Here is a 25,060-nt window from a genome sequence, read left to right as displayed (position 1 = left end):
CCCATCAGTGCATGGGAGAAGGGCCTTGGTCTGGGAGGTGACCAAGAACCCGATGGTCACTCTGACCGAGCTCCAGAGTTCCTCTGTGGAGATGGGAGAACCTTCCAGAAGGACAACCATCTCTGCAGCACTCCACCAATCAGGCCTTTATGGTAGAGTGACCAGACGGAAGCCACTATTTCAGTAAAAGGCACATGACAGCCCACTTGGAGTTTGCCAAAAGACACTTAAAGGACTCCGACCATGAGAAACAAGATTCTCTGGTATGATGAAACCAAGATTGAAGTCTTTGGCCTGCATGTCAAGCATCACTTCTGGAGGAAACCTGGCACACTACGGTGAAGCATGGTGGTGGCAGCATCATGCTGTGGGGATGTTTTTCAGCAGCAGGGACTGGGAGACTAGTCAGGATCGAGGGAAAAATGAATGGGCTAAGTATAGAGACATCCTTGATGAAAACCTGCTTCAGAGCGCTCAGGACCACGGACTTGGGCGAAGGTTCACCTTCCAACAGGACAACGACCCTAAGCACACAGTCAAGACAACGCAGATTTGGCTTCGGGACAAGTCTCTGAATGTCCTTGAGTGTCCCAGCCAGAGCCTGAACCCGATCGAACAACTCTGGAGAGACCTGAAAATAGCTGTGCAGCAACGCTCCCCATACAATCTGACAGAGCTTGAGAGGATCTGCAGAGAAGAATGAGAGAAACTTACCAAATACAAGTGTGCCAAACTTGTAGCGTCATACCCAAGAAGACTCGAGGGTGTAATCGCTGCCAAAAGTGCTTCAACAAAGTATTGAGTAAATGGTCTGAATACTTGTGCAAATGTGCCAAAATGTCTTAAGAATGTGTTTTTGCTTCGTCATTATTGGGTATTGTGTGTAGACTGATGAGGAAAAAAAACATTTTAATACATTTTAGAATAAGGCTGTGATGTAAAAAATAATATAAAAAAATTGGAATGCTTTCCAAATGAACTTTAGCTCTGTTTACTCAGACCTAGTCAGATCCCACGCCAGTGACCCCTCAGTTTACCGAAACTGGGACTGCCTGTGACTGAGAAGGGAGTCAGAGACTGTACATTTTGTCATTTAACACTGAAACACATCTCAGTGATGAGTTTTTCATGGACAATGAATTTACGTGCATTTGTTCATATTAAAGCAGAGCACTGCTCAGTGTGCCAGCCTGCTCCCCTATTGCAGAAGCACTTTTTCTCTGTAGATAATGCAAGGTGATGTCGATAATCTTCAGGTCATTGTTCAAATGTAATTTCATTTGCATAATGTGAGACATTAACATTGTTTTCACAGTTCATGTACTCAAATCGTTAAACAGTTGGCTGCCATTTATTTTATTTATTTTGTCAAAATGTTATTTTAACACAAAGTTGTGTTTCAACCATTGGTTCCAATGATAATACATCCTAAAGTCACTTGCAGACAGCATCAGGGTAATAGGCCATATTTGTTATGAGATCGCATTGTGATTGCTCTTCTATAAAGATGAATGGCTGTGAGACACTTGAAGACATTGATTACAGAATAGTGCGTCTGACATTTTAACAAACTGGAGCTCCATTAGTTGTATGACCGGTTATTAAACCTCTTCCTTCGGCCTTATGTATAGATTGGTTTGGGTTCGGTCCAACAGAAAGTTTACATGTTGCAGGGGAGGTAAAAGAATCCATTCATACGGGCAGGTCATAGAGTAAGACTGGCCTGGTTGTAGGAGGGGACGGAACATTGTGATGCTCTTGGTGGTTTTGTTTAACTGCCAAATCCAGATGTCCGGTGATGGGAGGATGGCGGGAGGGAGGGGGATCGTTATGGAAAATTGCTGTCATGTGTAAACAATTGTTTCTGTAAAGGTAAAATGTACCCAGAGGAAGGAAGAGAAATCTCTCTCTTCTTCTCTCTCTCTCAACCCCCCTCTCTCTTTCTCCCCCGCCCCTCTTATGGGGCCCAGAAAGACATCCACAGGGGCTTTGTATATATCTGGAGTGAGAGATGACGGAAAGGAACCTGCAATGTATCTCCTAGTATTAGACAGAGGCTATGTGTGTGTTCTGATGGACAGCACTCATGGGCTTAGTGCATCTCAAATGGCACCCTATTTTGTATACATTGCACTGCTTTTGACCAGAGCCCTATGGGTCATAATAGTACCCTATATTTAACTAGGCAAGTCGGTTAAAAATGCATTCTTATTTACAATGACTGCCTACCGAGGAACAGTGGGCCTTCTTCAGGGGAAGAACAACAGATTTATTTTTTATCTTGTCAGCTCGGGGATTTGGTCCAGCAACCTTTTGGTTATGGCCCAACGCTCTAACCACTAGGCTACCTGCTGCCCTGCTATCACTGTATTAACACTCACTTCAATGTTGTCAAAATTCAAAGAGTTCGAACTGCCAGGCTTACCAATAACGCTTTAAGTGTCTGCTTTCTAATTTTGCTGTGTCACTCACTGCAACTGGCAATAGAAAATGTAAACCTATAGTTCTGGGGTGGGTCGCATTACAGCCAGAATAGACTGGCTGTATTATTGTATTTTGGCTGGGTGTGGCACTTCCACCCTAATATTTTCTCTTTTGTTTGGTGGTAAGGTGACACCGGGCAGTAAGGCAGCACAGGGGGACCTGTGTCCTGGAGACACCATCCTGGTCATCAATGGGGACAACACAGAGACCATGACACACATGGAGGCCCAGAACAGGATCAAGGCCTGCATTGGGGAGCTCACACTGGCCATCTGCAGGTATGTCTAAATGGGAGTGTGACTGTGGGCTCTATTTGAACAAACATAACACCATGGTAAATCCATGTGTACACGGTAGCACTATAAGTTCAGGGCAGACATATTTTTGCTATTATCACTATAATCGGTGCACTTGCTGGTGTTGGCGCAAAAGGGCTGGGTGTCACGGTCGTCCTCCTCTTCATCTGAAGAGGAGAGGCGAGAAGGATCGGAGGACCAAAATGCGGCGTGGTATGTGTTTATGATGAATATTTAATCAAAGAAAGCACTGAACACTGAATACAAACTATACAAAAACAATAAACAAATAACGACCGTGAAGCTATAAATGAGACCTGTGCTGACACAAGCAACTAACATAGACAATCACCCACAAACAAACAGTGAAACCCAGGCTACCTAAGTATGATTCTCAATCAGAGACGACTAATGACGCCTGCCTCTGATTGAGAACCATACAAGGCCGAAACATACAAATCCCCAAATCATAGAAAAACAAACATAGACTGCCCACCCCAACTCACGCCCTGACCATACTAAATAAATACAAAACAAAGGAAATAAAGGTCAGAACGTGACACTGGGTTTTAATGAATAAACAAGTTGTGGGTGAATTAAGCCTTGGCCCCTCACTGGCCAATCAGAACATGCTCCATGGTGAAATATATATACTTTTTTTTAACTAGAAAAATCAGTTAAGAACCAATTCTTATTTACAATGACTGCCTACACCGCCCAAACCCGGTCGACGCCCGATTGCATTGGGCAGACAAAAAAATGCCTTAATTGAGAGCCTTCATTTTAATCCTCTGTCCAGTGTCTGTGTTCTTTTGCGCATCTTAATCTTTTCTTTTTATTGGCCAGTCTGAGATATGGCTTTTTCTTTGCAACTCTGCCTAGAAGGCCAGTATCCCGGAGTCGTCTCTTCACTGTTGACGTTGAGACTGGTGTTTTGCGGGTACCATTTAATGAAGCTGCCAGTTGAGTACTTGTGAGGCGTCTGTTTCTCAAACTAGACACTCTAATATACTTGTCCTCTTGCTCAGATGTGCTCCGGGGCCTCCCGCTCCTCTTCCTATTCTGGTTAGAGACAGTTTGCACTGTTCTGTGAAGGGAGAAGTACACAGCGCTGTACGAGATCTTCAGTTTCTTGGCAATTTCTTACATGGAATAGCCTTCATTTCTCAGAAGAAGAATAGACTGATGAGTTTCAGAAGAAAGTTCTTTGTTTCTGGCTATTTTGAGCATGTAATCGAACCCACAAATGCTGATGCTCCAGCCACTCAACTAGTCTGAAGAAGGCCAGTTTTATTGCTTCTTTAATCAGTACGACAGTTTTCAGCTGTGTTTAGCATATTTGCAAAAGGGTTTTCTAATGATCAATTAGCCTTTTAAAATTATAAACTTGGATTAGCTAACACAACGTGCCATTGGAACACAGGAGTGATGGTTGCCGATAATGGGCCTCTGTATGCCTATGTAGATATTCCATAAAAAATCTGCCGTTTCCAGCTACAGTAGTCATTTACAACATTAACAATGTCTACACTGTATTTCTGATCAATTTTATGTTATTTTAATGGACAACAAAATGTGTTTTTTTCTCTCTCTATATATATATATATATATATATATATATATATACACTGCTCAAAAAAATAAAGGGAACACTTCAACAACACAATTAGCAAGACACCCCCGATAAAGGAGTGGTTCTGCAGGTGGGGACCACTTCTCAGTTCCTATGCTTCCTGGCTGATGTTTTGGTCACTTTTGAATGCTGGCGGTGCTTTCACTCTAGTGGTAGCATGAGACGGAGTCTACAACCCACACAAGTGGCTCAGGTAGTACAGCTCATCCAGGATGGAACATCAATGCGAGCTGTGGCAAGAAGGTTTGCTGTGTCTGTCAGCGTAGTGTCCAGAGCATGGAGGCGCTACCAGGAGACAGGCCAGTACATCAGGAGACGTGAAAGAGGCCGTAGGAGGGGAACAACCCAGCAGCAGGACCACTATCTCTGCCTTTGTGCAAGGAGGAGCAGGAGGAGCACTGCCAGAGCCCTGAAAAATGACCTCCAGCAGGCCACAAATGTGCATGTGTCTGCTCAAACGGTCAGAAACAGACTCCATGAGGGTGGTATCAGGGCCCGACGTCCACAGGTGGGGGTTGTGCTTACAGCCCAACAACGTGCAGGATGTTTTTCATTTGCCAGAGAACACCAAAATTGGCAAATTCGCCACTGGCGTCCTGTGCTCTTCACAGAGGAAAGCAGGTTCACACTGAGCACATGTGACAGACATGACAGAGTCTGGAGACGCCGTGGAGAACGTTCTGCTGCCTGCAACATCCTCCAGCATGACCGGTTTGGCGGTGGGTCAGTCATGGTGTGGGGTGGCATTTCTTTGGGGGGCCGCACAGCCCTCCATGTGCTCGCAAGAGGTAGCCTGACTGCCATTAGGCACCGAGATGAGATCCTCAGACCCCTTGTGAGACCATATGCTGGTGCGGTTGGCCCTGGGTTCCTCCTAATGCAAGACAATGCTAGACCTCATGTGGCTGGAGTGTGTGAGCAGTTCCTGCAAGAGGAAGGCATTGATGCTATGGACTGGCCCGCCCATTCCCCAGACCTGAATCCAATTGAGCACCTCTGGGACATTATGTCTCGCTCCATCCACCAACGCCACGTTGCACCACAGACTGTCCAGGAGTTGGTGGATGCTTTAGTCCAGGTCTGGGAGGAGATCCCTCAGGAGACCATCCGCCACCTCATCAGGAGCATGCCCAGGTGTTGTAGGGAGGTCATACAGTCACGTGGAGGCCACACACACTACTGAGCCTCAGTTTTACTTGTTTTAAGGACATTACATCAAAGTTGGATCAGCCTGTAGTGTGGTTTTCCACTTTAATTTTGAGTGTGACTCCAAATCCAGACCTCCATGGGTTGATAAATTTGATTTCCATTGATAATTTTTGTGTGATTTTGTTGTCAGCACATTCAACTATGTTGTGGCAGCGAGGCAGGTCGTTATTGCGTTCGACTAGTTAACTGTAAGGTTGCAAGATTGGATTCCCCGAGCTGACAAGGTGAAAATCTGTCTTTCTGCCCCTGAACGTGGCAGTTAGCCCATCGTTCCTAGGCCGTCATTGAAAATAAGAATGTGTTCTTAACGGACTTGCCTAGTTAAATAAAGATGAAATATAAGGTGTAAAAAAAAAAGGCAAATCGGCGCCCAAAAATACAGACTTCCGATTGTTATGAAAGCTTGAAATCGGCCCTAATTAATCGGCCATTCCGATTAATCGGTCGGCCTCTAGTTGGAACATTACTGCCGGGCTTCCATTCAGCCACGAGCATTAAGGTCGGGCACTGATGTTGGGCGATTAGAGGTCTAAGGCACTGCATCACAGTGCTAGAGGTGTCACTAAAGACCCTGGTTCGATTCCAGGCTGTATCACAACCGGCCGTGATTGTGAGTCCCATAGGGCAGCGCACAAATGGCCCAGCATTGTCCGGGTTAGGGTTTGGCTGGGGTAGGTCATCATTGTATTTAGGAATTTGATCTTCACTGACTAGCCTAGTTAAAAAAGGGTTAAATAGAATTTTTTTTAAATAATAATTTGACCTGGCTCGCAGTCGGCTTTCCAATTAATCCCAAAGGTGTTCAACAGGGTTAAGGTCAGGACTCTGTGCTGGCCAGTCAAGGCCTTTCCCAAACTGTTGTCACAAAGGTGGAAGCACAGAGTCGTCTAGAATGTCATTGTATGCTGTAGCGTTAAGATTTCTCTTCACTGGAACAAAGGGGCCTAGCCCGAACCATGAAAAACAGACCCAGACCATTATTCCTTCTCCACCAAACTTTACAGTTGGCCCTATGCATTCGGGCACGCAGAGTTCTTTTGGCATCCGCCAAATTTGTCTGTGGGACTGCCACTGAGCTCTCCAGGAAGTCCATTATACTGCCAGTGTTTGTCTATGGAGATTGCATGGCTGTGTGCTCGGTTTTATGCACCTGTCAGCAATGGGTGTGGCTGAAATAGCCAAATCCACTAATTTGAAGCGCTGTCCACATAGTTTTGTAAATATTGTGTATAATGCTCTTTTCAATCACTCGTGGAAGCCAGTCAAAGTGATCAATTCTCTACCCCAACAGAGCACCCTTGCATCACATTCAGTAAGGCATACACATTGTGGCAGAGCATGGACTCCTACATGGACAGTTAGATTGATATTGTATATTCAGCAGTTTATGATGGGTGAAATGGCTTTTTCCACTGCTTACAGCAATGCATAATTCTTAGTTCAGGAACATTGGGGATGAGTCTTTGGTATTGGAGAGGACAGGAGCATTATGATGTAATGCAACACAGCAAATTCTCTATTTCAATGGAAATCGTCAGTCTAAACAGCCAGTTGACATTTTAGAAGGGAGAACTCAGCAATGGGATTGAAACAGAGTGGAAGATTAATATTTTTCTCAGCTTTCCAATAGACAGTTTGAAACTCCCAGATGAGAAGAGTAGCCTACTGCGGTTTGGAATAGGTTTGGGATGACAACAGATCCAGGATGAAAATGTCCTCTTTCCTTCTAGGGTAGTGAAGTGAACATTAGACCCAGAATGGTACTAATCGTCAGCCTGGAGCAGACTTTGCACATGCAATGGAAAGGAAAGGAGAATCAGCCTGATTTCCACATCCATGGGTAATCTGATCCATCAGATGAGCAGGAGACATGGAGTTATGTTTGAGCTCAATGTTTTATCCTGTCAGAAGAAACTTTCCGTTTTTGTGTAGAATCCAGAATGTTGCTTTCCCTCTAAATGCTCCGGCCTCTCTATGAAGCGGTCCGTAAATCAGAATGAGCGTTAAAGTGGTACAGTATATCCACATAGGAATAGGACATTTATTTAAGGATACACGAGGTTGAGTTTAGTGCAATCTCGAGTGGGAACCGAAAGGTCCACTGCTGTAGAGAGCCACAACACAAGGTAAGCGATGTCGAGTTTACATAAAGGTACTTTCATGCTTTGAAACGGATCTAGACTGATCTTGAATCTTAACCTGCATCAATCAAAATGTATCTTTATTTTATTAGCCTCTACCTCATGAAATTCATGCACTTTTCAATCGGTCATGAGCAAATGATTAGGGAAACCATAACTGGAGATTAGAGATGGAATGCCAGCCAACCACTCCGGCAGGAGCAAAAAAGTTCATGCTTTTTCGCATTCTTTACTATTCTCCACGGCATAATGAGAACATTTGAAATTCAGGTCACATGACGGCATGGTGAACACAGCAGCAGCCCCGGTATTTACTGGTATGTGACCTTTTTCACTACACCATTGGGTAATTACTGTTGACCTGGGCTGCTGAATCCAGGGAGTGTGTGTTGCGCAGATGAGTATGTACCCTTTGCTCCAACCCCAGATGCTAGCATACATGTGCAGTTAGTTTCACCGAGAGGTATGAGGGAGTGAGCACGGGAGTGAGGGAGCGAGAGCAAGAGAATCCACTTGGGCATAAGAATGTTATTTTGCGGCCCAGATTTTACCTGTGTGTGTAGATGGAAATTCAATTACATAGATTGCATGCATCATGTAGCTTAGCTTTGGATTTCTCTCCGAAGCCTAGAGGATATAGGGCACTTCAAGTCCTTCACTTTATGTCATGTAAAAAAAAAGATATTTTAACTGCATGTAACCTCAGTCAGTTGGAAGACGGAAGGGAAATTCCATTCACACTTACAGTAAGCACAAGGGAGGGGATATTTTGCGTGTCTCAATACAGATAAAGCTGACTTGATTGATTTCTTGACAACAGGAATGTTGTGCTCTATGTATAATGACTTGGGAAATGTTTACTGCAGAGCATTGAACTAGTGCAACCGAAATGAAGTTCTATTTTTGTTTGGATTGACCAGAAGAGGCAGGGGCCAAGTTGACTTACCCAGAAAATAATATTTTTGAGAACAACAGACCGAGCCCTCATTAAAAGTCTCAGCTATGAAGGACTCAAACTGTCAGGCTGCTGAGGCCTGTAATTTCCTGGTGCTGCCATTGGAGTTTTTCCTAGCCACCGTGCTTCTACACCTGCATTGCTTGCTGTTTGGGGTTTAAGGCTGGGTTTCTGTACAGCACTTTGAGATATCAGCTGATGTACGAAGGGCTATATAAATAATTTTGATTTGATTTGATAAATACTGTATATAAACCTACAGGTCTGCTTGTGAACCCAAATTACATTGGTTGCAGTGGAGCTTGAGGCACTTATGTACAAGAATGTCTTACTTACACCACTGAATTCATTACTTTCATTACCTTATTTTTGAAATACTTTTTTCATTACCCGTTTTTAAAGCAACTATGAGCCCTTGGTAGCTGACCAGAGAGCCTCATGAAAGCAAGAGTCAAATAAATAAATGTTCAAAAAACCTGGGCTTGGAAGAGCATCTGTTTTTTGAAATGACACTGCCTCTGAATCAAAATATTGTGTTATTAATGCATTTGTCACACAGCAGTTGGAAGGAGAGAGGAGGAGGAAGAGAGCAACAGGCCAGCTTTAGTAGAGCTTGACACTGAGTCACCACTTCAACCCATCCAACTTTGCTGCTCCATTTCCAGTCCCTGACAGGTTCCCTCGGGCCTGCGCTGTGAGGTAAAATGGCTCTGCTAAGTTTGGCATTTCTAGCAGCCTGATCAAAAGGTTGTTTCTAAACAGGCCCTGCTCCAAGTTCACTGTGGTGTCAGTGCCCGGCGGACAGAAACCCAGCAGGCCAGGGTCTTATTGAAACATGTCATGTTTCCCTTAGATGGCCTGTATATCTTCGGCCTATTGAGTCTCAATGAAGACATGGACCGGCTGTGGCGAATCTCACCTCCCAACCCCTGAGTCTTCCCTCCTCACACCCACACTCCTCTCCCCCTTTTCCTCTCTGATCCCTCCTCACGCCCACACTCCTCTCCCCCTTTTCCTCTCTGATCCCTCCTCACGCCCACACTCCTCTCCTCCTTTTCCTCTCTGATCCCTCCTCACGCCCACACTCCTCTCCCCCTTTTCCTCTCTGATCCCTCCTCACGCCCACACTCCTCTCCTCCTTTTCCTCTCTGATCCCTCCTCACGCCCACGCTCCTCTCCCCCTTTTCCTCTCTGATCCCTCCTCACGCCCACGCTCCTCTCCCCCTTTTCCTCTCTGATCCCTCCTCACGCCCACGCTCCTCTCCCCCTTTTCCTCTCTGATCTATCCTCACGCCCACACTCCTCTCCCCCTTTTCCTCTCTGATCCCTCCTCACGCCCACACTCCTCGCCTCCTTTTCCTCGTTCCCTTGAAGAAAGCAGTGGTGGTTGCAAAGAGCTGCGAGACAGACAACGGTTATTCGTTTCCACGAGTGGTCAGAGCCTGTGGAAAGAGCCCTGCTGGGCTTCAGGTTCAACATAGAGAAGTAATGAGACCTGAGGAAGGAGAGAGACTGTAGGGAGATTGTTATTTAAATGCTGCTCTTTAATTGTTTATTCTTATCTCTTACTTTCTTTGTGGTATTTTCTTTAAACTGCATTGTTGGTTAAGGACTTGTAAGTAAGCATTTCACTGTAAGGTTGTATTCAGTGCATGTGACAAATAAGATTTGATTTGATTTGAGAGAGAAACAAAGAGACAGAGAGACAGAGAGAGAGAAAGATAGCCTTGTGGAGGTGCCTCTGTTTCCCTGGTCTGACTGCCTGGACAGTGAGTCAGAGCTGAGGAATTATGAATGGGACAGGGATTGTAAATATAGTACTCCTACTAGGAAAGAGAAGAAAAAAAACAGCCAAAGATAGGGAAAATCCCTCCCCTGTCCTCCACTTCTGTTGTGGTCGCAAATGGCACATCAAGGGAGCCGGTGGAGTCGGGAGGGGAGACTACAGCTCTGCTGCAGTCATTGATCTTGTCATCTCACAGACCAACAATCTACTAAGTGACCGCCAGGTCTGGTGAGAAGACCCCATACATGTGTGGTTTTAAAAACCACTTTGTCTCCGAGACCAGAGACGACATTTGATCTCGTCTCATATTACACCAATAACGAAGTAGCAGCTTGATGGTTTTGATTTATAACAGTGTATTATTAAAAAACTGGTTTCAGTTAGGGATCAAGAGGAGTTGAGATGCATTTGATAACAACAGGGAGGCCTCAATCTGGCAAGAGGTAATGCTGTTGATCAGCATCTTGGTCTGAGGGTAGTTTCTCCCCTTTAGTCAATGCAGCATGAAATCCCTGCACAGCCAAAATAAACCATCCACATCCACCGCCTCAACCAAATCAGGAAATTAAAAACCAGCAGAGTCAGACAGCGGAAAATCTGACCGAAGGGAAGGTTTGTCGAAACTCATAATGATACCCTGACACTGGGCCATTTAATTTGAGAGACTTCTATCGTCTTTATTCGACAGTGATATACACACACACTCTTATTTATGAGCAAGGGGAGTAGGAGAAGGATATTCAATTTGACGTAAAATAAAAGCGTGCTCATTGACCAGTTGTCTCTTGGCACTGGAGGCCAGCGAGGAGAGAGTAAAAGGCCGTTGGTCTGCACGGCTCTGATCACTCGCAGACCGTCTCCACTAATCCCTCACACACTGACTCAATATTGGAGGGACACGCTAAACTGGATCACGAAAAACGCATGGCGCATGGTGATCTTAGGCTTGTGTGCAAGGCTTGGCTACTCATCCATGGAAACCCACTTCATGAATCTCCCGACGAACAGGTATTGTGTTGACCTTGCATCCAGAGGCAGTTTGGAACTCGGTACTGAGTGTTGCAAATGAGGACAGATGATTTTTACACGCTTCAGCACTCGGTGGTCCTGTTCTGTGAGCATGTGTTACCTACCACTTTGTAGCTGAGCCGTTGTTTCTCCTAGATGTTTCCACTTCACAATAACAGCAGTTGTCTATGGAGATTGCATGGCTGTGTGCTCAATTATATACAACTGTCAGCAACGGGTGTGGCTGAAATAGCCGGGTAAACTTATTTGAAGGGGTGTCCACATACTTTTGTATATATAGTGTATGTCCTCCTTGACATGTTCTATGGTTCCTTGTATTAAAGCAAATGTAATGTGCCACCAATTGACTTGCTCAATAGAGCATTCATAATATGAATTCATATGTATCCAAGGAAACAAACATCCTGGGATATAAAGTGTTGTATCCTTGGAAAAGAGGGAGGGTTGGATGGATGTCCTAGGCATAGATCGTCCCACTCTGTCTGCAGCTCATCCATCAAACACTTACCCATAAAGCAGCCTTGATACGAACACCTCTGTGATAATTTCTGAGGCATTGCCTCACCCGCCACAGCCATGCCAGCTGAATCCGGAGTGACCTCATCCTTCAGTTGTGAAATTTCCACTAGTAGAGAACTCAGAGGCCTCATTGTTGCCTCCTGCTCCAGAGGCCTGCCTGCATTCACGTACGTAGGTGAGACTACTGACCGGCTGACCAGGTGAAGGAGTGGAGGGAAACACGTCTTTGTTCCTCTACACACGCACATTGCACTCTGCTGCCTCGCTGGGGCCATTGTGATGTCATGGCATTGCCCTTTTGAAAGCTGAGCGGTTGGCCCATATACTATAACAGCAAATGGTCTAGCAACGAGACCCCCCCGACATGATTCAGGAATTCCAAAAAGCATTACAAACTACTCCCTCAGAAGTCTGTTTTTCTATGTGGAGGCGATAGTCATTTACTTCCCCCTTCCCAACGGTGTGCCATTAAGCAAGCTACATAATGCCATTTCATTTGTATTGCACGTTTTTACTCCCCTATGGTTTCATAGGAAGTTCTAAATCTTGCTGAAGCAATTTTCTCTCCATGTCTGGGGTGTGGAGCGCAGGCCATAAATTAAGACTAGTCTATTGTATTAACACAGGAAAAAAGTACAATACAGTATAAGAATTGCAAAATATTTTGTATTTACAGTACATGGATTGGCCCAGCCATGATAGGCAAAATACTTTGTGATAAATGAAAGACAATGGGGTTTATTGTACAAAGTCACCTGACACAGAGCACACAATAATTTTTGACCCCTTTACCATCCTGTTGTTCACTCGGATGGCTGTCTCAGCATGGTGAACTAAACTAATAACAAGGAATACTGTGGGATTACGCTACAAATATCTGTGCCTGTATTCGTGTTAGACACAGTACAGGAGATTGGGACTAAGATTCTCTCTGCATTTTTGTCAAAATTGAGTTATTGTCATAGTCTTGTTCTGTTCAATGTTATCTACCTTCAGTGCCTTCAGAAAGTATTCACACCCCTTGCCTTATTCCAGATTTTGTCACTGGCCTACACACAATACCCCATAAGGTGAAAGTGGAATTATGTTTTTAGAAATGTTCAAAAATTATTTGTCTTGAGTCAATAAGTATTCAACCCCTTTGTTATTGCAAGCCTAAATAGGTTCACTAGTAAATATGTGCTTAACAAGTCACATTATTGTAAGGTTCTGTATTTATTTTCTTAGTCAACCTTGTGTTCTGTTTCTTTGTGTTCTTGAACGTAGCCTGTTACTTTGTGTTCTTGAACGTAGCCCTGTCTTTTATTTTTGTTCATTGATTTCACCTGTGTTAGTTACTCACCTGGTTTCATCAGCTGCTATTTAGTTAAATTCATTCTGTTTGTGCCTTTGAGGTATTGTTCGTTTTGACTCTACTAAGCATTTTCTTAGCTTGTTTGTGAGAACCAGTTATAGCCTTCAGTCCTAGTTTTGATTCCCTGCCTATTTGCCTACCTGTGTATGACCATTGCCTGCCTGTGACCACGATTCCTGCCTCCTGCGAAGGCAAAATAAACACCTGCCGCACTCTGTGCGTGAATCTACAAATTTTTCTCCCTGAGTATTCATTACAGAATACCTCATCTAAAAATGGAATGGATTCAGCGGAGCTACAGTGGCGCCTAACCCAGCAAGAGGAGCGTATGGTGGAAATCTGCCTTCTTCTCTGCCAGCCTATCCCTACTCCTCCGATGCCAGTTATCGTAACCCATAGCCCTCCTCCATTCATATCCATGCCTGGAAAATATGACGGTTCACCTGGGAAATGTCAGTGATTTCTGATACAATGCAGCAAATATATTGAGCACAACCCCGCTAACTTCGCCACTGACGAGCAGGTTGGATTTTGTTGTCTCTAATCACAGGCAAAGCCCTGGATTGGGCCACCACCATATGGACTGCCAACAGCACAGAACTCAGATCCGAGACCCATTTCCACCCATTTCCACACACTCGTCAAAGAGAGCTCAACAGGGAACTTCAGGCGGAGCTGGCCTGTGGAGTCGTTCTTCAGGATTTAAATCAATGCATTCCTATGTCCATCTCCATCAACCACTTCATCGCCAACGAACTCTGCCACCCAGGAACCCGAAACCTTCTCTTTCCATGATTTCTCCTATCCGAGTCTTCCAGAGCCCATGCAGTTGGGCCATGCTCCTCTCTGTGTATCGAACGTCAAAGGCGGATCCAAGAAGGGCTCTGCCTATACTGTGGAGGGAAAGATAATCTACTCAGCTGCCCCCCACAGAGAGATGAGAAGGGTCCCTCTGCTGCCGTGCAGGTAGGCGTGTCCTTACATCCAAATATCTCCCAGAAGCAATTCTCCACCCCAGTATTGATAACCATGAAGGGGGTTACTAAGTACATAGATGGCTTGATAGATTCGGGAGCAGCAGGTCATTTTATCGATTACCAGCTAGTACAAGAGCTTAACATTGATCTAACACTGTCACCCCTCCTTTAAGGATTAACACCCTGGACAGGCAGCCATTGGGCACGGGCTTCATTATACCATTATACACCTGACAGTGTGTCACCCTCCATACCATTTGAATCCACCCAGTACAGCAAAATGAAGGCCTCCACTCTGCCACCACATCACCCAGGGGGACTGTGCTATTGATTTACTTCCTTGAGTGTCCTCATCGAAGGGCCGTGTTTACCCCCTATCCTGGAAAAGGAGGCAAAGGAGAACTACATTGACACACTCAAACGGTTTCATTCGTCCTCCTTCCCCGACTGCGTCCAGCTTCCTCTTCGTTTGGAAAAAAGGTCAGTGGTCTCCGTCCTTGTATTGATTACCTTTCCCTGAATGACTTCATGATCAAGAACCGATTCCCTCTTCCTCTGATCCCAGCGACCCTTGAACAAGTGGGCCGCGCCAACATCTATACACAACTCAACCTGCGAAGGGCATATAACCTTGTCCGTACACGTGAAGGTGACAAATGGAAGACGGCCTTCATCACCGCACAAGGGAACTACAAATACCTGGTCAAGCCCTACGGCCTTACTAATGCCCCCGCTGTCTTCCAATCCTTTATGAACAAGGTTTTCCAGGATATGATCAACCACTCCTTGAAGGAACACTTGCAGCATGTGCAAAAGGTTCTTCAATGGCTCCTTGACCATAACCTTTGAATACTGAAAAGAGCACCTTCCATGTAACCTCGGTAAACTTCCTCGGTTTCGTACTGACACCTGGAGGGGTCAGCATGTATGAGCACAAAGTCACCGCCATCAGTAACTGGCCGACGCACTCCACCGTTAACCTCTCCGTTAACCTCTCGAGGGGGATTTTCTCTCTATGTGGGATGCTAGCGTCCCATCTGGCCAACATCCAGTGAGGTTGCAGAGCGCCAAATTCAATTACCGAAATGCTCATTATAAAAATTCAGAAAACAAAACATATTTTACATAGGTTTAAAGATTAACTTCTTGTTAAACCAACCACAGTGTCATATTTCTAAAATGCTTCACGGCGAAGCATCACCTAGCCCAGTTGACAAATTATTACAAACCGTAACCAGCCAAGCAGAAGCATTACAAAACTCAGAAATGGAGATTAATTCCTTACCTTTGATGATCTTCATATGGTGGCAATCAGAATACATTAATTTACTCAATAAATGTTCCTTTTGTTTGATGAAGTCTCTGTATATCCAAAAACCTCAGTTAGCGCGTTTTCTTAAGTAATCCACAGGCTCAAACTCAGTCAAAACAATCAGACAACAAATCCAAATTGTATCCGTAAAGTTCATAGAAACATGTCAAACGATGTTTACATTCAATCCTCAGGGTGTTTTTAGCCTAGTAATATTTCAACCGGACAATAACGTCGTCAATATAAAAGATAAAAAAGAAATGCACATGCGCCTGAAAAGACTCTGCGTCACGTTAGGGTCCACTCGTTCAGACTGGTCTTACTCCCTCATTTATAAGAATACAAGCCTTAAACGATTTATAAAGACTGTTGACATCTAGTGGAAGGCATAAGAACTGCAAATGGAGTCCTAAGTCAATGGATACTGTAATGACATACAAAAACAAAACTACTTCCTGAATGGATTTTTCTCAGGTTTTTGCCTGCTAAATCAGTTATGTTATACTTACAGACACTATTTTAACAGTTTTGGAAACTTTAGTGTTTTCTATCCAAATCTACCAGTTATATGCATATCATATCTTCTGGGCCCGAGTAGCAGGCCATTTAATTTGGGCATGCTTTTCATCCAAAATTCCGACTGCTGCGCCCTACCCTAGAGAGGTTAAGGAACTCCAATGTTTCATTGGGTTATCCAACTACTATCGCCGGTTCATTCGGAACTTCAGTTCTACTGCCACTCCCCTCACTAACCTTAGCAGACCCCGGACCCTTCAATGGACTGATACCACCCTGACTGCTTTCAACAACTTAACACCTCTTCACCTCAGCTCTTGTCCTTCGCCAACCTGGTCCAACCCTTCCTTTCACACTGAAGGTGGATGCCTCTGGAGTAGGAGCCATAATCTCTCAGCGGGTGGGAACACCTCAAATCACATCCCTGTGCCTTCTTCTCCAGGAAGTTATCCTCCGCTGAGAGGAATTACGATGTGGGGAACAAAACTCCTCACCATCAAGCTGTTCCTCATGGAGTGGCATCACTGGAGGGCACACAACATCCCTTCCTCATCCTAACAGGTTGTACTCTAGAATATATCAGAGGGGCCAAGAGTTTAAACTCCAGACAAACTCGCTGGGCTCTTCACACGCTTCCATTTTCATGTTACTTACATCCCTGGAAAGAGAAACGTAAAAGCTGATGCGCTCTCCCGCCAGTTTGACATTCCGACCAGTAACTCAGACCCTACATCCATTCTTCCTTCCTCTTGCATTATGGGACCGGGACAGTGGGAGATTCACTCTGCCATACAAGAAGCCCTAACCTCAGACCTGGCTTCTCCTGAGACACCAGCTAGGAAGAGCTACGTACCAGCAGCTGTTAGAGCCCCAACTGATGCAATGGTGGCACACGTCCTTGGGGTCAGGACTTCCAGGCATTACACGAACCACCGAACTTCTAGCTAGTAACTTCTGGTGGTCCTCACTGGCATTTTGAAGAAAGGGATTACGTACTCCTGTCCAGTCTGCTCCCAAACCAAATCCCTTGTCATCTCCCTTCCGGTAAGCTTCAACCTTTGCCAATCCCTCACAGACCCTGGTCCCACATAGCTGTTGACTTTATCACAGACCTTCCTGAATCCTCTGGTAACAGCACTATCCTTGTCATAGTAGACCGTTTTTCAAAAATGTGTCTGGTTCCTCCGATGCACTGAGGTAAAACTACAAAAAATGTAGCAAATTCACTGTCCTAAATACAAAGCGTTATATTTGGGGCCAGCACATCACGGAGTACCACTCTTCACATTTTCATGTCATGGGTATGCTTGTCATCAGCAAGGACTATGGAGATTTTTAGGATAAATGTAATAGAGCTAAGCACAGGCAAAATCATAGAGGAAAACCTGGTTGTCTGCTTTCCAGCAGACACTGGGAGATGAATTCACTTTTCAGCAGGACAATAACCTAAAACACAAGGCCAAATATACACTGGCGTTGGTTACCAAGATGACATTAAATGTTCCTAAGTGACCTATTTACAGTTTTGACTTAAATCAGCTGAATCTATGGCAAGACTTGAATGGCTGTCTAGCAATAATCAACTAACTTGACAAAGCTTGAATATTTTATAAATATTGCAAATATTGTACAATCCTGGTGTGGAACTCTCTGAAACTTAACCAGAAAGACTCACTGCTGTAATCACTGCCAAAGATGACTCGGGTGTGAATAATTATGTAAATGAGATTCTTCATTTTCAATAAATTAGCAAAAATTTCAAATATATTTTAACTTTGTCATTATGGGGTATTGTGTGTAGATGGATGTGAAACATATATTTAATCACTTTTGAAATCAGGCTGTAACACAACATTTGGAATAAGGGGGGTATGAATACTTTTTGAAGGCACTGTAGTTGTAATGCTCCGGGTGTCGTGGGTGTGGAGTCAAATGCAGGAAACAGAATTTCAATGCTGTGCGTCTTTTAATAGCGCTTAACACACCACAGGGTGCTCACAAAAGTAACGTTCCAAACACAACAGAGCCGAAGGTTACATAGAAATAATCCCGCACAACAACCAGGCGGGCCGGCTGTCTAATAAAGACAAACTAATTAACCCTACACAGGTGCTACCACTAAACATACAAGGAGGGGGGAGGAAAAACAATCAGTGGCAGCTAATAGGCCGGTGACGACGCCCGCTGAGCGCCACCCGCCCGGGAAAAGGAAACACCCTCGGTCGGACTCGTGACAGTAGTACTATAAATCCCCCAATTTATGTTAAAGAATGCAAGATAAATAAAATAGCTGACACCATTCAAACCAATGAGGGTTTTGGAACTTTAAAGACAATTATCTCAAGATGGAACCTTATAGTCCCAAGCTCTCGCAAGTTTCATGCTTGACGAAAGACCGGCATACAGCCATCACTGTCTATGAATTTTTTTTTTTTTTTTTAAATTTCACCTTTATTTAACCGGCTAGTTGAGAACAAGTTCTCATTTACAACTGCGGCCTGGCCAAGATAAAGCAAAGCAGTGTGACACAAACAACAACACAGAGTTACATATGGAATAAATAAACATAGTCAATAATACAATAGAGAAAGTCTTTATACAGTGTGTGAAATGAGGAAGGATGAAGGGGGTGAGGCAATAAATAGGCCATAGTGGCGAAATTATTACAGAATGGCAAATTAAACACTGGGGTGATAGATGTGCAAGTAGCTGTACTGGGGTGTAAAGGAGCTAAATAAATAATATGGTGATGAGGTAGTTGGATGGACTATTTACAGATTGGCTATGAGCTGCTCTGACAGCTGGTGCTTAAAGCTAGTGAGGGAGATACAGTGGGGCAAAAAAGTATTTAGTCAGCCACCAATTGTGCAAGTTCTCCCACTTAAAAAGATGAGAGGCCTGTAATTTTCATCATAGGTACACTTCAACTATGTCAGACAAAATGAGAAAAAAAATACAGAAAATCACATTGTAGGATTTTTAATGAATTTATTTGCAAATTATGGTGGATAATAAGTATTTGGTCAATAACAAAAGTTTATCTCAATACTTTGTTAAATACCCTTTGTTGGCAATGACTGAGGTCAAATGTTTTCTGTAAGTCTTCACAAGGTTTTCACACACTGTTGCTGGTATTTAAAGGGATATCAACCATATTCCTTTTCCTATTGCTTCCCCATGGTGTGAACAGTCTTTAGACATAGTTTCAGGCTTTATTTTGAAAAATGAGAGATCACATCGCTTCATTGTATGGCTGGGTGCCAGCAGCATTTTGCATGCGCAACAGCTTGGAGCAGAAATTCTCTCTCACCTATTGAAGAAGCTACAGTCCCGGTTGAAATATTGTCGATTTATATATTGTAAAAACAACTTGAGGATTGATTATAAAAAACTTTGACATGTTTCTACGACCTTTACGGATACTATTTGGAATTTCGTCTGCCCGGTCGTGACCGCTCGAACCTGTGGACTTCTGAACATAACACGCCAACCAAATGGAGGTATTTTGGCTATAAAAATAATCTTTATGGAACAAAAGGAACATTTATTGTGTAACTGGGAGTCTCGTGAGTGCAAACATCTGAAGATCATCAAAGGGAAGCAATTAATTTGATTTACTTTTCTGACTTTCGTGACCAATCTACTTGGCTGCTAGCTGTTTGTAATGTTTTGTCTACTGAGAGAGATGTCCTTACATAAACGCTTGGTATGCTTTCGCCAAAATGCTTTTTTGAAATCTGACACTCCAGGTGGATTAACAACAAGCTAAGCTGTGTTTTGCTATATTGCACTTGTGATTTCATGAAAATGTAATATTTTTAGTAATTGAATTTGAATTTGGCGCTTTGCTATTCAGCAGATGTTGACGAAAATGATCCCGCTAATGGGATGGGTGCATCAAGAAGTTAATGTGAGTCTGGAAGGAGAGTTTACAGTCTAACCAGACACCTAGATACTTGTAGTTGTCGACATATTCTAAGTCAGAATCGTCCAGAGGAGTGATGCTGGACGGGTGGGTAGGTGTGGGTAGCGATCGGTTGAGGAGCATGCATTTAGTTTTGCTTGCATTTAAGAGCAGTTGGAGGCCATGGAAGGAGAGTTGTATGGCATTGAAGCTTGTCTGGAGGTTAGTTTAACATTGTCCAAAGAAGGGCCAGAAGTATACAGAATGGTGTCGTCTGCGTAGAGGTGGATCAGAGAGCGACATCATTGATGTATACAGAGAAAAGAGTCGGCCCGAGGATTGAACCCTGTGGCACCCCCATAGACTGCCAGACGTCTGGACAACTGGCCCTCTGATTTGACACAGAGAACTCAGAGAAGTAGTTGGTGAACCAGGCGAGGCAGTCATTTGAGGAACCAAGGCTTTTGAGTCTGCCAATAAGAATGTGATGATTGACAGAGTCGAAAGCCTTGGCCAGGTCGATGTATACAGCTGCACAGTATTGTCTCTTATTGATGGCGGTTATCATATCGTTTAGGACCTTGAGCGTGGCTGAGGTGCACCCATGACCAGCTCGGAAGCCAGATTGAATAGCAGAGAAGGTACGGTGGGATTCGAAATGGTCGGTGATCTGTTTGTTAACTTGGCATTCGAAGACCTTAGAATGGCAGGGTAGGATAGATATAGGTCTGTAGCAGTTTGGGTCTAGTGTCTCCCCCTTTGAAGAGAGGGATGACCGCGGCAGCTTTCCAATCTTTGGGGATCTCAGACGATACGAAAGAGAGGTTGAGCATGCTAGTAATAGGGGTTGCAACAATTTCTGCAGTTCATTTTAGAAAGAGAGGGTCCAGATTGTGGCCTGGCTGATTTGTAGGGGTCCGTATTTTTCAGCACTATCAGAACATCCGCTATCTGGATTTGGGTGAAGGAGCAATGGGGAGGCTTGGGCAAGTTGCAGTGAGGGGTGCAGGGGCGGTTGACCAGGGTAGGGGTAGCCAGGTGGAAAGCATGGCCAGCCGTAGAAAAATTATTATCGAAATTCTCAATTATCGCAGATTTATCGGTGGTGACAGTGTTTCCTAGCCTAGAGGTGTTCTTATTCTCCACGGACTTTACAGTGTCCCAGAACTTTTTGGAGTTAGTGCTACAGGATGCACATTTCCGTTTGAAAAGGGTAGCCTTTGCTTTCCTAACTGCCTGTGTATATTGGTTCCTATCTTCCCTGAAAAGATGCATATCGCGGGGGCCATTCGATGCTAATGCAGTACGCCACAGGATATCTTGCAAGGCAAAGATTGGTGTGCACAGATAATATTTTAGACTGTCTAGGCTTTGTTCAGTCCTAAAGTATGTAATCACAGACTGTTATATTGAGTGGTACTGAAGTGAATAAAAAAGGAATCATGAGAAATTTTTGCCAAGGGTCGTGAGTTCATGCCATAGTTTTCCTGTTGATGTGCAGTAGAGATGACTTTATCACTAAAGTGTATTGGAATGTGGTCACACTCAGCTGCCAGTGTTACGCCTGCTAAACAAAAACACATGCTGAGAAGAAACCTGACCCTTGATACTGTGTAAAATGAAGAAGTGAAGCTTATTTTGGAGCACAGTCAAATATTTCATCCCCGGATCATATCCCGGTAATATTTAGCAGTGGTTAGTGATATTTAATACGAAAGTTCAAGTCATCATCTTTTTTCGCTTACTTAACTGTATTATGGTGTCTGTGTCATGAGTTTAGTCCATTTTCATTCCACTCTAGCATAATCCTATCCAGTAATAACAGAATTTAATAGCATCTTCTTAGTGACTGCTGTGAGCAAATAACCTGTGAACACAAGTTGATAGGAGCAGATATGACGGCTTTAAAAGCCCCTTAGTATTTTATAGATACAGATTCCTTGTTTATCTAACCCTAGCCTCTCTTTCCTGGGTATTGTCTTTCAGGTCAGGAGACAAAGTCTGGTCTCCAAATGTTATTGAAGATGGCAAGACAAGTCCATACATGGCCACATTGGAGTCTGAGTCACCACAGGTATGAGCTGCACTTGTTTACATGCAATTAAGAGCCATAGATACGATTATATACACTGAACCAAAATATAAATGTAACAATTTCAAAGATTTTACTGAGTACAGTTCACATAGGGAATTCATTAGACCATAATCTATGGATTTCACATGACTGGGAATACAGATATTGATCTGTTGGTCATAGATACCTTAAAAAAGGTAGGTGGATGGATCACAAGTCAGTATCTGGTGTTACCACTATTTGCCTCCTGTAGCGCGACACATCTCCTTCGCATAGAGTTGATCAGGCTGTTGATTGTGGAATGTTGTCCCACTCCTCTTCAATGGCTATGCAAAGTTGCTGGATATTGACGGAAACTGAAACACGCTGTCATACACGTCAATCCAGAGCATCCCAAACATGCTCAATGGGTGACATGTCTGGTGAGTATGGAATTATGTACAGATCCTGGCAACATGGGGTTAAAACATTAGGGTATGGCACGGATGAATGGCACGACAATGGGCCTCAGGATCTCATCACAGTATCTTTGCATTCAAATTGTGATAGATAAAATGCAATTGTGTTCGTTGTCTGTAGTTTATGCCTGTCCATACCATAACCCCACCGCCACCATGGGGTACTCTGTTCACAACGTTGACATCAGCAAACCGCATGCCCACAGAACGCCTGTTTAGTTGTTTACAACACCGTACTGCAGTCAGGTCAAGACCCCAATGAGCACGCAGATGAGCTTCCCTGAGACGGTTTCTGACAGTTTGTGCAGAAATTCTTTGGTTGTGCGAACCCATAGTTGTATCATCTGTCTGGGTGGCAGATCTCAGACAACAGCTCTGGTGGACATTCCTGCAGTCAGCATGCCAATTGCACGCTCCATCAAAACTTAAGACATCTATGGCAGCGTGTTGTGTGACAAAACTGCACATTTTAGAGTGGCCTTTTCTTTTTCCTAGCACAAGGTGCACCTGTGTAATGATGCTGTTTAATCAGCTTCTTGATATGCCACACCTCTAAGGTGGATGGATTATCTTGGGAAAGGACAAATGCTCATTAACAGGTATGTAAACACATTTTTGCATGAAACTTGTTTTTTTGCGCATGCAACATTTCTGGAACTTATATTTCAGCTCATAAAACATGTGACCAACACTTTACATGTTGTGTTTATATTTTTGTTCAATGTAGATTATCTTCTGATATACTGCTGCCTCGATGGTTCCCAAAATAAATTATCCAGAAGCCGAGGCGTGCCCGGTGAACTTTGCAGCGTTTTCCGATACTGAACAGAGGGTGAAGCAAAGTGTAACCAAAACAAGCAGACAAGGAGTGTATTGTGGCTGGGACTTCTGAGAAGTGACCATTCATCTCTTATTGTTGCCATTGGTTGTCATGTTGGGGCGCTTTCCCATGTCCCAGTCTCTTCAGTGTAGCGATCCCTGTAAACTGGGCTGACTGGGTCACACAGAGGCCTGGAATTATTCCATCACTTCATCGTTTCAATGTTGACGCGATACACAGCAGACAGATGTATTGAGTTCCGCCTCAGTAGGCAGGCTGGTGGACATGTTGAATGAAAGAGCTATACGAATGGTGGAAGGTTCAATACAGAACAAGTTAACTCTTATCCCTGAGGTGAATATGGTGAATGTTTTTTTTTCCATGTAGCTGCGCCTAAGTTTACATCGTCTTTCTTTTTGTCTTCAGAAAGCAGCATAGACATTTTATTGCTTTAACACGCGTGACATCTATTAAGTCAAAGCCACTGATCCTTATCCTAAATATTCCTAATGTTCTTGAGTTACATGGTTGATATACTGCTCTTGTAAGCGTGGTAGTCATAACATATACATCTTCCTAGTGATAAAGGAGGTGAAAGACCAACCCATTACAGCCTTCGGGCAATCCAGTGAGACAGGCAGATTCCCTGAGAGGGGTCCTGGGGATTGGGAACGTTGTATTTCACCGTCTCGACACAAGCTGAAGTCTGAGCGAAGGGGGAACTATCAACTCAAACTCTGTACATAAACGGAGACAGGCATGCTAGCAGTGCCTCCTGTGTGCGTATAATCGGAGACTGCTGCTCTACCTCCTGGATAAGTTGCAGAGGGAGGTTTGGAAACCTTGTATCCACTCTCTGCTCTCTACTGAAAGACTGCCTACTTTTTAATAGACTTAAAGTTGAGAGCTAGAAACGGCAGAGTGAGTAAGTTTCATTAGCTGCATTTGCTTAATTTGCTTTTGGTGGAGGCGTGTTAACATGAAAGGGAAACAGTTGGTTGGTCGGTCCCTTGAGTTAGGCTAAATGAGGACCTGAAATGGTCTCACCACACCAAGACCGTGGTGACGAAGGCACAACAGCGCCTATACAACCTCAGGCGGCGGAAGAAATTCGGCATTGCCCCTAAAGAGCCTCGCAAATTTCTACAGATGCACAATTGAGAGCATACTGTTGGGCTGCATCACCACCTGGTACGGCAACTGCACCAACCTCAACTGCATGGCTATCCAGAGAATGGTGCGGCCAACGCAGCTCCGGGGGCCCGCTGCCTGCCCTCCAGCACTCGTGTCAAAGGAAGGGCAAGAAGATCATTAAGGACCTCAGCCACGAACTGTTCACTTAGCTACCGTCTGGCAGACGGAGACAATACAGGTGCATCAGAGCTAAGACAGAGAGACTAAGAAACAGCTTCTATCTCCAGGCCATCAAACTGTTGAACAGCCATCACTTGTTGATGCACACTCATTCACACAAAACACACACACACACAAACTAGCACACACAGACCTCATACTCACAAACACATGCACATACACTCACACACACATCACTCGCACAGTCACACACAGTCAACGCTGCTGTCCCGTATTGTA

The 25,060-nt window shown here is 44.2% G+C and overlaps 1 protein-coding gene across 1 annotated transcript in view; it reads left to right on the top strand.

Moving 5' to 3' along the window:
- The window catches only part of LOC112258103 (PDZ and LIM domain protein 4-like), a 61,515-nt gene that overhangs the window by 16,982 nt on the left and 19,473 nt on the right, over positions 1–25,060 (top strand). The window contains exons 2-3 of the mRNA XM_024432222.2: positions 2,611–2,762; positions 22,102–22,189. Coding sequence (XP_024287990.1) covers positions 2,611–2,762; positions 22,102–22,189 — 240 coding nt within the window. The remainder of the gene's footprint in view (positions 1–2,610; positions 2,763–22,101; positions 22,190–25,060) is intronic.

This window comes from Oncorhynchus tshawytscha, linkage group LG09 (genome assembly GCF_018296145.1).
Source record: "Oncorhynchus tshawytscha isolate Ot180627B linkage group LG09, Otsh_v2.0, whole genome shotgun sequence".
NCBI classification, from domain to species: Eukaryota; Metazoa; Chordata; class Actinopteri; order Salmoniformes; family Salmonidae; genus Oncorhynchus; species Oncorhynchus tshawytscha.
Note: the sequence above shows the minus strand (reverse complement) of the source record. Positions and strands in the feature narration are given on the sequence as shown.